This window comes from Saccopteryx bilineata, chromosome 2 (genome assembly GCF_036850765.1).
Source record: "Saccopteryx bilineata isolate mSacBil1 chromosome 2, mSacBil1_pri_phased_curated, whole genome shotgun sequence".
NCBI lineage: Eukaryota > Metazoa > Chordata > Mammalia > Chiroptera > Emballonuridae > Saccopteryx > Saccopteryx bilineata.
The window spans coordinates 2,547,785-2,562,829 of record NC_089491.1 but is presented as its reverse complement, the minus strand read 5'-3'; the positions used below and the strand labels follow the sequence as shown (position 1 = coordinate 2,562,829).

Here is a 15,045-nt window from a genome sequence, read left to right as displayed (position 1 = left end):
CAGTCTGACTCTAGAAGGCCTTTCTAGGGCCTCCTGGTCATAATTAACTCGCAACGCAGAACGGGTGCCTAGTTCACGATGGCCTCATTGTAGCCACGGAAACCGGAGGCTGCTTCCACTGCTGATGTGTGTGTGTGTGTGTGGGGGGGGGTTCAGTGGGCCCTTCTGAGGGTCCCACAGTGCTGAGTCCTGGGACTCCGGGCAAGGACATCCATAGGGGTCGGTGCAGTGTGAGGTAGTGACCCCGGGATCTGATGAAACGGGACATTCCTCTGCTCCTGGGGGCCTTGGAACCTCGTGCCACTTGTCACCTTTGTCTTCCAGAGAGTGGCTGTGTCCGCTGGGCGGCTGCAGGGAAGGGGTGGCGTGGTCAGGGTCCACAGCAAGGCCGGGGGCTCGGGGGCTTCTCCTGTGTTCCCACGGCGAGGACCAAGGTGCTCCCTCTAGTCTGTCCTCCCCTGCTCGTGCTGGGGCTCCCAGATCAGCCTCCGTCCAGCAGCACAGCCTGTGCGGTAACCGTTGGCTTACTGGGATTCAGTTTAATGGCACGTGCATTGATTAAAGTCCTGCTGTATACCCAAGCTACTCCAGCTGCCCGTAGGCCTCAGCTGAAGTGATGAGGGAATGGCGTAAGGAAGTTAAGGACCTCTTGCCGAGGCCCCCCCCCCCCGGACTTCCAACCCTCATTGTGACTTTTCTCTGAGAGATAAAGCCCCCGGGGCTGGACTGCAGCTCCCCTCTCCCCGCCCGGGTAGTGACAGAGTGTGCCGGGATCCCGCGCATGTCACGGCCGGAAGGGACCCCATCTCTCGAGTGATAATAAAATCCATTGTTCTTTTGCCGAGGAGAGAGAGTCATGCCAAGCACAGTTTCTTTCTTCCCCTTTCAGGCTCTCTGGGTTGAGAAGGTCGGTCACCACAGTGGTTTAAACATCAGGGAAGCAGGGGAATGAGTGGTCCCGGGCCGTGTCTCGGGCGGAGACGCGAGCTCTCTCTCACTGCCCGCCGGCTCACTCTTCGTGACAGGTGTCCCAAGGGCAGGTGGCCCTGTGAAATGAGAGGCAGGGAGTCACTGACTCAGATCACCATCGCACAGTCCGCGCCCTGGGCGTGGACAGTGAGTGACCTCTGAGATGCTTCCGGTCAGACACGCGCCTGGGGCCGGGTGCAGCCTGCGAGGTCCGGCCGCTGGCCTGGCGGTGGGGTCTCCTCCGGGGGGCTTCTCTGTCTGTGGGTGGTCCCCCCTCACATTCCACACTTGGAGGGAGGGTGTGCAGCTGGCGCTGTGTGGCCACAGTGGTCTGGAAGTGGAAAGGCGGCCTGAGTCGGCTCTGCACTGACCACCTCACCTGCCACCTGGAGCTGTCCCCAGCTCTCGGGCAGGCAGGGGGCCTTGAGCGGTCCCCCTGGGGGCAGGGCGGGGCCAGGGCACTGAGCACAGCCAACTGATCCCAGCGTCCAGCTCATGAACACAGGTGCCTGGCCCCTGGCTGGAGGCGCTGGCCTTTCCCTGCTGGACCTCAGCCAGGCGTCGGTGTCCCTGGGACAGATGGTCTCCGCCCGCCTCTGTCTCGGCCTCAAGGCCACACATGACCCCCCGAGCTGGCCTTTAGGGTCACTGTTCGGAGCAGCTGTGGTCCCTCTCCCCGTTCTCACCCTCGCAAGAGCTCTGCACGCTGGTCCTACAGAGGACGCAGCGTCCACCGCGGTTTCTCTCTCCACCCCTCGGGAGTCTTAGGACACCCCTGGCCTGGGGCTCTGGATGTCCTCTTCTCGGCTGCGTGGCACCCAGCTGCACTGCCCGGCCATGTGGCAGTTCTACCAGCAGAGGGCACCCACAGATCAGAGCTGGGATCCGGGCCATCTGGTTGACCTTGTTACAGGCCCCAAGGAGCAGCTGCGCACGGGCCCCTTCCTTCTCCAGACCCTGGGCCAGGCCCCCCGCCCTCGCTAGCCCTGCTGGGCGTGAGCAGCTACAGGGCAGGCTCTGCCCTCCCCGCTCTGTGTGTGTCTGTCTGACACCTGGGGGGGGGTGTCCACTCCTTCTGGCCGGTGCTGGGAAGCACACTGACCAGGGCTGACCGTTCCTGGCCGGCTGGACCCCACATCGATTAGCCCACGCGCTCGGGGGGCTCTGCGGGTCCCCAGGCTCTCGGCAGAATTGCAGATCGCACAAGGTGGCCGGAGACCCCCAGGGGGCGCAGGGGCCCAGGCTTCCTGTCCCCTGGCAGGAACGGGGTGGCGTGCATGCACGCGTGTGTGCGTGCGTGCGCGGCACACACGTGTGTATAGAGGTTTGGGGTGTGTCGGGCAGGGCCCCCTGGGGTCTGGCTTTGAAGGACCTCCCCTGTTCCTGGCCTGTGTTGTAGGGAGCACTCCTGGCCTGGGTTGCAGGGAGCACTCCTGGCCTGGGTTGCAGGGAGCACTCCTGGCCTGGGTTGCAGGGAGCACTCCTGGCCTGGGTTGTAGGGAGCACTCCTGGCCTGGGTTGCAGGGAGCACTCCTGGCCTGGGTTGCAGGGAGCACTCCACGCCCCTCAGCACAACGGGCTTCTTCCTTCCTTCGTTTCTTTCTTTGAAATTTGGACTGAAGTCTTTCGGTTTCCTTCTACTTTTTCTCTGTTTCGCGTGTCAACCAGGAAATGGCAAAAAGTGCCGTTCTCACCGCTCTCCCGCCTCTTGTAACCCCCCCTCTTCCAAGAGGCGCTGAATAGGAAAGAGCCCCTCTGCTGGGCAGGGGTCTGGGCGCTGACAGAGGGTCCGAGGACGCGTCTGCGCCTGCCCTGCCCGTGCGAGGCTCCCGTTCCGGGGGGTTCTCGTCGGGACTTCTACACAGATGTGTTCAGGAGTGGGAGCGGGAGGAGACGGCTGGGCGGACCCAGGGAGCTCTGCCTTTAAACTGAGCCTGGAAGGGGTCAGGCGTGGCCACGTGGGGGCAGGCAGGGCTGCAGGCACAGTTCGATCCAGGGGTGGCTGTGTGCCGTCCTCTGCAGCGGGCTCGCCAGGGCCCTGAGCTGGCTGGCTTGTTTGTTGTGGAGGCTGGGTGGGCGTGGTTGGGGGGGCGGGGAGCGGGGGGCTTCCCCACGGCCTGCTCATCTCCGCCCTCCGTTCCAGCGTCTGCATTCCCCGAGGACTTCTCCATTCTAACCACTGTGAAAGCCAAGAAGGGCAGCCAGGCCTTCCTGGTCTCCATCTACAACGAGCAGGGCATCCAGCAGATCGGCCTGGAGATGGGCCGCTCCCCCGTCTTCCTCTATGAGGACCACACGGGAAAACCGGGCCCGGAGGACTACCCCCTCTTCAGGGGCATCAACCTGTCAGATGGCAAGTAAGTGGGCGCCCCTCTGCCACCCAGGCCTGCTGGAGGGTCTGGGCCTGCCACTGAGGCCCCACGTTCTGGAAGGGGGTGCTTCACGGCAGCAGGTGCTGAGAAGAGCGCGGGGCTCAGGGTCCCGAGAGCTGGGTCCTGGCCGTTCTTCTCCCCGGGGCCTCCCGTGTCCCCTGGGTACAGTCACTGAACCCCATCCCAACGCCAGCCTCCCGGTTCAGAGAGGGACCCAGGACATGGGGTGCTTGTACGCTGTTCCTTCCACCAAGGACTTAAGTAACCCTGACGGGTGCTGGCACAGTTAGATGGGGGCCGGGGGAGGAATGATTAAAAAGCAGGCAGACCTTGGCCCTGGCCGGTTGGCTCAGTGGTAGAGCGTCGGCCTGGCGTGCAGAAGTCCCGGGCTCGATTCCCGGCCAGGGCACACAGGAGAAGCGCCATCTGCTTCTCCACCTCTCCCCCTCTCCTTCCTCTCTATCTCTCTCTTCCCCTCCCGCAGCCAAGGCTCCATTGGAGCAAAGATGGCCCGGGCGCTGGGGATGGCTCCTTGGCCTCTGTCCCAGGCGCTAGAGTGGCTCTGGTCGTAACAGAGCGACGCCCTGGAGGGGCAGAGCATCGCCCCCTGGTGGGCGTGCCGGGTGGATCCCGGTCGGGCGCATGCGGGAGTCTGTCTGACTGTCTCTCCCCGTTTCCGGCTTCAGAAAAATACAGGAAAAAAAAAAGGCAGACCTTTCCCAGGGTCCTGGTGGGCGCAGGCCTAAACTCTGGTCGTTTGAAAGTCGCCTCTTCGGCGGCTGACGCGTCTGAGGCCGTGTGCCAGGAAGGCCTTCATGACGCGGCACCTGTGTGCCTCGCTGAGAGTTTCACGTGGGTTCCATCGTTCCCCTCCAGACTCAGTCTATCGTGTGTTCTTGGGGTTCAGGTGCTCCACCTAAGGCTGTACCCTCGTGTGTCCCTGCACTTGACCTCCCCACCCCCACGAGCCCACTCCGGGTTTCAGAGCTTGCCTGCGCTTGGGGCTTCCCCACGAGCTGACCTCATCCGAGAGATGAGAAATCGCAGGCTTCCCGAGGCAGAGGGAGTCCCACGACGGCGAGTTGTGTGGCCAGGGTCCGGCTCCCAGAGGCTCGGTCCCACCGGGACGCTGCAGGACATTGTGCCTCTTCTTTGCGTCCCCAGTCGTTGGTGACCGGAGCCCCCTTCGCCCACCCTGGCTGGCTCTTTTCTTCGCAGGTGGCACAGGATCGCGCTCAGCGTCCACAAGAAGAACGTCACCTTGCTCCTGGACTGTAAAAAGAAGGCCACCAAGCTCCTTGACCGCAGTGACCACCCCATCATAGACGTCAACGGGATCATCGTGTTCGGCACCCGGATTCTGGACGAGGAGGTGTTTGAGGTGAGCAGGCGTGGCGGGCTGTTCCCTGCGCCCCCTGGGACGGGCGTGGGCGGGCGGTCACGGCTCGGCCGGAGCCTCCAGCGGCTGTTGTCGGCCGGCCTGTCACCTCCATCGGGGTGCCCGGGAAAGTTCAGATGCTCAGGCTCCGCCTCCTGAGGTCCTGCGGCCGGGCCTGGGCACCCGCGTTCTCGGAGGCTCTGCAGTGACCAGTGCTCCCTCTGGCTCGGGCTCCGTGAGGGCCGGGACCCTGTCTTTTACATGCCCGGGCTGTGGGGGAGGGTTTGGGGGCGTCCAGGGCTCCGTAGCTCAGGTGCATTTGGAAACCTCCAGGGGAGGGGGTCTCTGAGGGCCTCCTCCAGCTCTCGGGGTCTGTGGTGGGGTCCCCCAGACAGAGGACGTTTGCCCCTGTCGCCCTCAAGGGCCGGCGTGAGCTTCCCGGCCGGCTCTCACACTTGGCCTTGTGCTCACGTCCGTGTTCGAATGGCCCGACCTGCGCCTTCTCACCAGAGCTCACGCTGAGGCGGGGTCCCCGGGTCCATGCGTCTGCTCGGGGATGGGGGACCCGCCACGCTGGACAGGCACCGACTGGACCCCGGGGCTCTCCTCGGGGCACCGGCTGAGAGGGAACACATGCTCGCTGCTCCGTGTCTGTTTTAACGATGGTCACGTCCGTGCTGTTTCCCGACCCTGCCCGCGGGGAGGGCGGGCATGCTGACGCGCCCTGCGGCTTTGAGTGTCTGGGAGTCTCGCGTTTCTCATCCAAAGTCCCGATGGGGCGGGGGGGGGGGGGCGTAACGGGGACACAGAAGTCCGGGAGGGCGCCGGCCTCCTTGCAGTCCCCCCGGGGACCCCGTTCGCTCTCTCGTGCGCTGCATGTGGAGCCCGAGGCTAGTCGCTCCGAGGATGTGTCTGAGCCTCAGTCGCCCCGCCTGTAAAATGGGGTCACGAGTGCGGCTGCTGCACAGAGCCGTGGCAACTGGATGTGAGGCTGAAGTCAGTCCACGCGGCCCACTCTCTGCCTCCCTCGGGCGAAGCACACGTGACCCGCGTCAGCTGGCCGCTCTTGGTGTTCCCCCGGCCGGAGTGGGGGGCAGGGGGCGGGCGGAGCCCGGTGTGGATGACCAAGGAGAGGTTGAGACCACCACCTCTGCATGGCGACGGCCGAAGGCGGGGAGGTGGGTCCTGCCAAGGCCGGCAGCCCCGGTGCAGAGCGGGTGTCTGGGACGGTGGGGCGGGGGCTGGCACCTGGGTCCTGCCGGCAGTGCCCGAGTTTCCAGGATGCAGCGACACCCCCTTTGAGCACGCTTCTGACCGGAGACTTTGGGACCAACAGCGGGACGTTTGTGGGTGTGTAAATTAAGTGAAGTTGATTGAGATTTCTTGTTTTTATTTTTTTGTTGTTTCAGAGTTTTAGAAAGTTTAAAAGTTTTAAAGACTTTTAAAAAGTTTACTCTGTATCTACCCTGATACCCAAAGTCCCCCTCAGGTTTTGGGCAATTTGTCCACCTTTTCACTCATTCAATGATATGTCACCAGTGGAATGTCGCGCTGTCCTCAGCCAGCTGGGAGGTGGCTTCGGGGCTCTCCTAGGGAGCTGGGGGGCGTGGCACAGACTGGGATGGAGTTCTTCCTGGGGAGCTGGGGGGCGTGGCACAGACTGGGATGGAGTTCTTCCTGGGGAGCTGGGGGGCGTGGCACAGACTGGGATGGAGTTCTTCCTGGGGAGCTGGGGGGCGTGGCACAGACTGGGATGGAGTTCTTCCTGGGGAGCTGGGGGGCGTGGCACAGACTGGGATGCAGTTCTTGCCGGTGGAGACCTCTTGCTGGTGGGAAGAGCCAGGTAAAGCAGATGTCCCTCGTCGAGCATTAGGACTCTCATTTGTTAACTGTGGGGACCGGTCATGATGCCTCGGGAGAGGTTGGGGGACATCGGGGGGGGGGCTCGCCTACGAAAGGCACGGCTTGGGTACCAGCTCGGTGACCGGGAGCCGGGGTCACTGCTGCCGCTGCCCATTTTCCTGTTGGTGGAAATGCTGAGTTGGCAGGCGGGAGGCGTGCTGAGGTCAGCGGTGCAGGGCAGGCTCCAGTTAATTTACTGTGCAGTGGCTTTTCCGTGCCGGGCGAGTCTTTGTCATTCCTGGTGACTTGTGTGCTCACACTGTGGCTTTTATTGGAAAGAGTCCGGGAAAAGCTTTATCGATCTCTTAAAGAGAAAAAAGAAAATTAGGATCCTAAAACAAACGCTGCGTTTCTTTGATTTCTGATGGAGACAGGAAAACCGCGTTCCCCTGAGTGCAGACGCATGAAGGTTCCCACTGTGCCGGGCGTCGCCCGCGGAGTCAGGCCCGGCTGCCCGGCCTGTCCGAGGCCTCGGCCTCCCTGTCTGTCGGGTGGGGGCGATCGCCGGGCCGACCCTGTGCGGTGGACGTGTGGGGCCTGGGTCTGAGCGGCCCGCGGCCGGCGTTCCGTGACGGCCCCTGCCTCAGTGATGGACAGGTGGAACCGTCAGCGATCTCTGACGAGACACGGACCTTGGCTGGGACGGCCCGTTGTCCTCTGCTTGTCTGTCACGGTGAGGCCGAAGGCAGGAAGGCTGCTGGTGGCGACCGCAGGGCAGGAAGTTGTCCCAGATTCTGGAGGACCACTCTCCCCGGCCGTGGCTTCGGTCCGAGCGACGGTGACTTCCGTGGCGAGAGGGGACGTTTGCCGACTGCAAGTGGTTCACGTTCCGCAGGACATGGTCACCCTCCTGGCTGTCTGTGGACCTGTCCATGTTGGGACATGTGGCCTGTGTCTTTTTTATGTGACAGAGACAGAAAGAGGGACAGATAGGGACAGATGGACAGGAAGACAGAGAGATGAGAAGCATCAATTCTTCATTGCAGCACCTCAGTTGGTCATTGATGGCTTTCTTATATGTGCCTTGACTAGGAGGCTCCAGCAGAGCCAGTGACCCCTTGCTCAAGCCAGCGACCTTGGGCTTAAGCCAGCGACCTTTGGGCTTAAGCCAGCGACCTTTGGGCTCAAGCCAGTGACCATGGGGTCACGTCTATGATCCCACACTCAAGCCAGTGACCCTGCACTCAAGCTGATGAGTCTGCGCTCAAGCCTGATGAGCCTGCATTTGAGCCAGCAACCTTGGGGTTTCGAACCTGGGTCCTCCATGTCCCAGTCCGACATTCTATCCACTGCGCCACCTCCTGGTCAGGTGCGGCCTTCACGAAGACGGGCAGAACACGGTGAAGCCATCGGGAACTAGTCTTCAGACCCCTGTGCAAACGGGTCCCGCGCCCTCCGGGGCAGAAGGAGCCTTGCTCTCATCCGGGGCTCAGGGGTGAGCCTGGTGTTTCCGGAAACACGGGGATTGAGTGCGTCCGGCAGGAGGGGGCAGTGGTCGTGTTCCTTCAGCGGCAGAGCTGGGCAGGGGGCTGGCCAGTGGGACCCCATGACCAGGCGTCTCCTATGTGCTCGGTCCTCCCCTCAGTCCGCCTCCTGCCCGGGAAGCCGGCACCTGCCAGGTTGAGTAACCGGCCGGAAGTCACCCAGCGCGACCACAGCAGCCCCAGATCTGTGGTTTGCGAGAGTCCGATCGACGATCCTGCTCTGATGTCACGATGGATTCCGGTGTGACGGTCACAGTGGCCCCCGTGTCTCCTCTCTAGCCATCTGACCAGGGAAAGCAGGACCTTAGAAATCAGGTCACGACCTTCCCCAGCCGAGGCCGACCCCGGGCGGCCACTCTGTTCCCGTCGCCCTGCCAGCCCCTGGGCCCGTGGGGGGTCTGCGAAGACCTGGAGCTTTCCTGCTATCTGCAGGGACAGTGGCTGCCGGAGCTGGCTCCCCTGTGTGGCGGGTGACCTCACCTGTCCCCCTGCCTCAGCTGTGACACATGAGGCTGATCTGGGGGACCCTGCACACCCCTCCCGTGCCCTCGGGTCATCTCGTCTCTAGATGGCAGGTTTGGAGGGTGGGATGGGGGTTAAGGAAGGGCCAGGCACTTGGCTGGGGGTGAGACTGAGCAGCAGGGGGCGTGGAGGAGGAGGAGGAGGAGGAGGAGGAGGAGGAGGGGAGAGGGAGGGGGAGACGCCCCAGGACGGGCAGCCAGCGAGTCCTGGGCCAGGAGCCAAAGCTGTGCGAAGCTGCCGGCTCTTTCAAGGGGCAATAAAACCACACACTGTACATCGGACCTTCCTCTGCAGAACCCCTGGTGGCGTGGGAAACGGCCGCGCGGCGGAGTAACAGCCTTCATCCCCCCGCCCGCCTCTCTGCTGCGCGGAGAGACCCCCCGGGGGGGGGGGTTTGCCTGATGCTCGCGCCCCTGTCTCCAGGGCCCGGGCTGTTGTGCTGACACGTTCTCTCTGGGAGCACGGCTCTCCCGGGCCGGGAGGGGCCTCAGCCGAGGGGGCCTGGCTGCCTCCCTCCACATGGACTGTGACTGGCGTCAAGGTGTCCAAGGTGGGACAGCAACGAGCTGGGTCCCAGGGACCCAGGTCCGCGTCCTCGCTGTCCCTGCCCAGCTGTGACCTCTTGAGCCCCTGACCCTCCAGCAAGCTCTGCGTGCTGGGGGCCTCCCGGGGCAGCTGGTGCTGAGGGCGCATGCCGGCGGGGGACGCAGCGTCCTGTGCGCAGGGCTCAGGAAGCCGCTGTCCAGTAGCCGCACGGACGACAGGCACGTGATTGGGCCGTGGGTAGGGGTGGGGGTCTTGGAGCCGAGGGCACGCCGTAGAGACAGAGAGACGCAGAGACTGAGAGACGCAGAGACGGAGAGACGCAGGGACTGAGAGATGCAGAGACGGAGAGATGCAGAGACGGAGAGACGCAGAGACGGAGAGACGCAGGGACTGAGAGACGCAGAGACGCAGAGACGGAGAGACGCAGGGACTGAGAGACGCAGAGACTGAGAGATGCAGAGACTGAGAGACGGCCAAGCAGCGTGTCGGACATCGTGGGGGAGCCCAGTCCTGGGTGCGAGTACGCGCTTCCCGTGTGCCGTGACCGTGACGTTCGAGGCGACTCGCCAGCTGGAGGACATGCTCCTTCTGTGGGCGGGACGGAGCGTGCTCCCCACACACTTGTGACGGTGTCTGTGGGCGGGACGGAGCGTGCTCCCCACACACTTGTGACGGTGTCTGTGGACAAGGTGCCCTCTGCATCCATGGGTTTATTTTCCAGTTGATGCTGCCATATCAGGCCACCAGGGGGTCCTCAGCTGGACACTTTAGGGTAGGGGGGGCACGAGTGAGTCCAGGTCAGAGGAGGCCAGCTTCTTGGGACTGTGTGACAAATGCTACAATTTGATGACTTCAAAAGATACAAATTAATTCTCTCCCCATCTGGAGGCCAGAAGTCCTGCCTCCCCCAGCCCCTGGGGGCCCCTGGTACCTGCTGCGGTGGCTGCATCACCCAGTCTCTGCTCCGTCTCCGCACGGCCCCTCCTCTGACCCTGTGTCTCTGCTCAGTGTCTCCTCAGAACACTTAATGGACGTGTAGGCCCACCCTGATCCAGGGGGGTCTCATCCTAAGACCCCTGTGCGAATGACATCTGCAGAGACCCCCTTTTCCAAATAAGGTTGCATCCCCAGGTCCTGGGGGGGGGGACCTGGGTCAAGTCTTTTGGGGGTTCTTCTCCGAGCCACTCGCTCTCTGGCCGGCACCAAGGGGCCCTAGGAATTCCCACGGAAAATGTGTGGTGAATTAAAAGCAGGTCTCTGGACGTATTTGTCCGGTTTCACTTGGAGGGTTTTTTGGGCTGCGAGCTGGGTCACCGCGGAGGCAGGAGGGTCAGCTCCCCGCCACCCCCTTCTCCTCCCTCCCAACCCCGGGCTGGCGGGGGTGGTCAGGCAGCCTTATGTGCGACTCCTGGCTCGGACGAGCAGCTGACCGGCCAGCGGGCACGACGTGCGGAGAGTTTGAGGTGTGTTTTTGTCTCCGGTCCTGGTCCGGGGAAGGCGGGGCCGTGGGCGAGCGTGGGCCTGGAGTCCTGCCTGGTGCAGGTGGCGGGCAGCCTGCAGGCTTCAGGCCAGTGACCAGCTGGGCATCGGGGAGGGTGTGGCTGCTCCGCAGAGGCAGGTGGGAGCCGGGTGACACAGGGACACGGCATGGTCTCATGTTCATGTTTGTGCCAGGAGGCCTTCGTCTGGACTCGCGCCATAGGTGGTCAGGGGTTTCCAGGGGTTGGCGTTGTGGCGAGGTTGTGCCCTGTGCTGGCGTGGGTCATGCTGGGTGCCCGTGATTGGTGTTGAGCCCAGCAGCTCCGGTGGGCTGTCTCCCCAGAGGGCCTGGTGCGGAGGGGCCCAGAGGCACCCTCCGGAGTCCAGCAGGCCCGCACCTTGTGTGGCCTGGCCCGGGGGACTTCAGCTCTGTCTCCCGTGGAAACTGGAGCCGCGGGGCCCGGGCTCCGGCCCAGACAGGCTGGCGGAGGCTGCGAGCCCAGCCCCGTGGAGTGACGTCACACCTCGTACAGTGGACTTCTCGGTTCGTGGGTCCCTGGGGAGGGTTGGTGCCCGGGGCCCCAGGAGGGGAAAGGGAATGGTTCTGTGTGGTGACCTGGAATGCCGCTGGGGGCTCCAGAGTGTGGGTGCAGACGCAGGGGTGGCGGGTCACGTGAGGAGGGACGGAGGGAGGACGGCTTCCCTGGAGGGATAGCCCGTAGCTTCTGGACGCTGACCCCAGTGGTGGGGGGCAGCGGTCAAGGGGAGCCCACCGGAGCCTGGGGGCAGCAGTGTGGGCAGCTGGAGGGTCAGGAGGTCCCACCACACGGGGGAGCCTCTTGTACATGGCCAGCCATCGAGGGGGCAGTGGGGGGCTGCAGCGGGGTCCTGGCCCCCCACATACCACGCACGTGGGCTTGGGCAAGCCGGGGCCTTTGTTTCCTCGTCCAGAAAATGGGGTTGCTGAGCTTTGTGGTGAGGACCACGGGAGAGGATGTCCGACAAAGCCCTCGGCAAGGGTCCGGGCTTGGCCATCGTCCTGGGGCCTCTGGCCGGGGACACCCAGGTTGCCGTGAGTTCTCACGCTCTCCTGACCACACCTGGGAGGGACGTTGGCTGTTGCTCGAGTTGTAATGATAATGATTACTGTTACCGTGTCACCTCTGCCTCGTAGACGGGGAGACCAGAGGGGTCTGCATGCTCCGCCGGGGGTGGGGGAGCTGGGATCCGGTCTCAGGTGCCCTGAGCTGGTTCACGGGCTGTTGTTGTGACTGTGTGGTGTGATGAGGCCCCTCCGAGGGGACTGGGCACACAGGGGCAGGGCCCGCTGCTGGCCTTCCGTGTCCCGGGCCTGGGTGCAGACGGCCCCAGAAGCCCTTTGCTGAACTTGGGAGAAGGCCTCCCACACTGGCATGCGCCCCCGCCCTGCACACGTGACCGGGGGCTGGAGGTGGCCCGGCTGAGTCATGGGGGGCGTGGCCTGGCGGCCTCTCTGGTCTTGCTCTGAGTCTCGTCTGAGAACATGGAAAAATCCGTCATCACTTCAGGTTTCTGCCCACGCTGTCCTGGATTTGCGGGGAAGCTCCCGGCCCTGGGAATGCCGGGCGCATGCAGACTCTGCGTCCCACAAGCCCGGGCGCCGGCCGTGGTGGCTCAGAGAACCCGAGGCCACCCCCACCGTGGGGTGGGGGACGTGCTGTGCGAACCCCTCTGGTGGCTGTGGGTTTCAGAAAGACCCCGAGTCAGGTCTGCCCGGCAGGAGACGCCACGTCACTCTCTTGGTTGACAGGATGAAGAACTGGAATGGTCTTTTGGACTGGGGGCACGTTCTAGTCTAGAGCTAAGGACATGGAATTCGATCAGGGTGAATGTGAGTTTCTGCCCGTGGCTCAAAGCAGTCAATCGTGCAAGAGCCGGATGAGATGAGGTGAAGCGTTTCCCACGGAAAGGCCGCAGTGGCCTGTGGGTGTCCAGCCCACTCGCGGCCGTGGACGTCACGGAAAGGCCGCAGGGGCCTGTGGGTGTCCAGCCCACTCGTGGCCGTGGACGTCACGGAAAGGCCGCAGGGGCCTGTGGGTGTCCAGCCTACTCGCGGCCGTGGATGTCATGGAAAGGCCGCAGGGGCCTGTGGGTGTCTAGCCCACTCGTGGCTGTGGACGTCACGGAAAGGACACAGGGGCCTGTGGGTGTCCAGCCCACTCACGGCCGTGGACGTCACGGAAAGGATGCAGGGGCCTGTGGGTGTCCAGCCCACTCGTGGCCGTGGACGTCACGGAAAGGACGCAGGGGCCTGTGGGTGTCCAGCCCACTCGCGGCCGTGGACGTCATGTCGTAGTGCAGTGGCGTGTTCAGGACAGATAGCAGATGGCCGAGGGTCTGGACCGGGCCCGTCCGAAGCTGAGTGACAGACCTGGAGTCTGAGCTTTGGACGGGGAAGACAGGATGGAGAGGGCGTTGGTGCCCGAGGCTGGAGAGTCTCGTCCAGGGGGACAGGGTGAAGCGGTAGCAGCGTGAGCACAATGGATGGAACGTTCATGGGTCTGAACGTGGAGCCTCCACCTCCCCACCAGGGCCCTGCTGAGGCCACCCTGTCCAGGACGCCTTCCTGACCTCCCCAGGCACGGGTCACTCGGGCACTTGGGCTGCCTCTTGAGGAAGCACAAAGAAATTGACAGCTGAGGTCAGGAGCACAGATTCATTCGTGGTTGAGTTCGTAAGGCTTATCGCAGACGTGCTACAGGTGCTGGTTCAGTGAGGGAAGGAGCAGTGAGAGCCGACTGCCTGCATGTGGGAGAAGCTGGTGAGGCTTTGCCAGGGATTGGGGGCTGGTGGTGATGGTGATGGTGGTGATGGTGGTGATGGTGATGATGGTGATGATGGTGCTGATGGTGATGATGGTGCTGCTGCTGCTGGTGATGGTGGTGATGGTGATGATGATGATGATGGTGATGATGGTGCTGCTGCTGATGGTGATGATGGTGCTGATGATGATGGTGATGGTGGTGATGGTGATGATGGTGATGATGGTGCTGCTGCTGCTGCTGATGGTGCTGATGATGATGGTGATGATGGTGATGGTGGTGATGGTGATGATGGTGATGGTGCTGATGATGATGGTGATGATGGTGCTGATGATGGTGATGATGGTAGTGATGGTGATGGTGCTGGTGGTGCTGGTGATGATGGTGATGGTGGTGATGATGGTGATGATGGTGCTGATGATGATGGTGATGATGGTGCTGATGATGATGGTGATGATGGTGATGGTGGTGGTGCTGGTGATGGTGGTGATGGTGGTGATGATGGTGATGATGATGGTGATGATGGTGCTGATGATGATGGTGCTGCTGCTGATGGTGATGGTGGTGCTGGTGATGATGGTGATGGTGGTGCTGGTGCTGGTGATGGTGGTGGTGATAGTGATAGTGGAGGTGATGGTGGTGATGGTGGTGGTGATGGTGGTGATGGTGATGGATGATGGTGGTGGTGATGGTGATGATGGTGGTGATGGTGGTGATTGTGGTGATGGTGGTGGTAGTGATGGTGGTGATGGTGGTGGTGGTGATGGTGGTGGTAGTGATGGTGGTGATGGTGGTGATGGTGATGGTGGTAGTGATGGTGGTGATGATGGTGGTGATAATGGTGGTGGTGATGGTGATGTGGTGGTGGTGGTGATGGTAATGGTGATGATGGTGGTGATGGTGGTTGTGATGGTGGTGGTGGTGATGGTGATGGTGGTGGTGATGGTGGTGGTGATGATGGTGGTAATGGTGGTGATGGTGGTGATAATGGTGGTGGTGATGGTGGTTGTGATGGTGGTGGTGGTGATGGTGATGATGGTGGTGGTGATGGTGATGGTGGTGATGGTGGTGGTGATGGTGGTGATGATGGTGGTGATGGTGGTGATGATGGTGGTGATGGTGGTGGTGGAGGTGATGGTGGTGATGGTGGTGGTGATGGTGATGGTGGTGATGGTGGTGGTGATGGTGGTGATGGTGGTGATGATGGTGGTGATGGTGGTGTTGGAGGTGATGGTGGTGGTGATAGTGATGATGGTGGTGGTGGTGGTGTTGGAGGTGATGGTGGTGGTGATAGTGATGATGGTGGTGGTAATGGTTGTTGGTTGTTGGTGGTAGTGTGTTTCCCTATGTTTCATGGTCAACCCAGTCCCCATGGGCCTACTGCTCTGAAAGTCTAGAGGGGAGAAGGGTGGGACAGCTTCACTCTTGTGCTGCTCAGGCAACAAGTGTGGGCCTCTGTGTCTGTGGCTGGGCTGGTCATCTACATGTCCAGGGATGCACAGTGGACAGGGAAGGGACTGAGACTCATGCTCTTTGTAAAGTAAAGTCCGGTGGGATTTTGAGGCACTGGCTCTGCTGCCCTGCGCTTCGTC

General features: G+C 62.5%; 1 protein-coding gene across 3 annotated transcripts in view; it reads left to right on the top strand.

The window, feature by feature from the left end:
* Window positions 1-15,045, top strand: part of COL5A1 (collagen type V alpha 1 chain) — a 161,559-nt gene that overhangs the window by 41,158 nt on the left and 105,356 nt on the right. For all 3 annotated transcript variants that reach the window (XM_066255728.1, XM_066255727.1, XM_066255726.1), the window contains exons 3-4: window positions 3,113-3,326; window positions 4,560-4,722. In XM_066255728.1, the coding sequence (XP_066111825.1) occupies window positions 3,113-3,326; window positions 4,560-4,722 (377 nt within the window). The remainder of the gene's footprint in view (window positions 1-3,112; window positions 3,327-4,559; window positions 4,723-15,045) is intronic.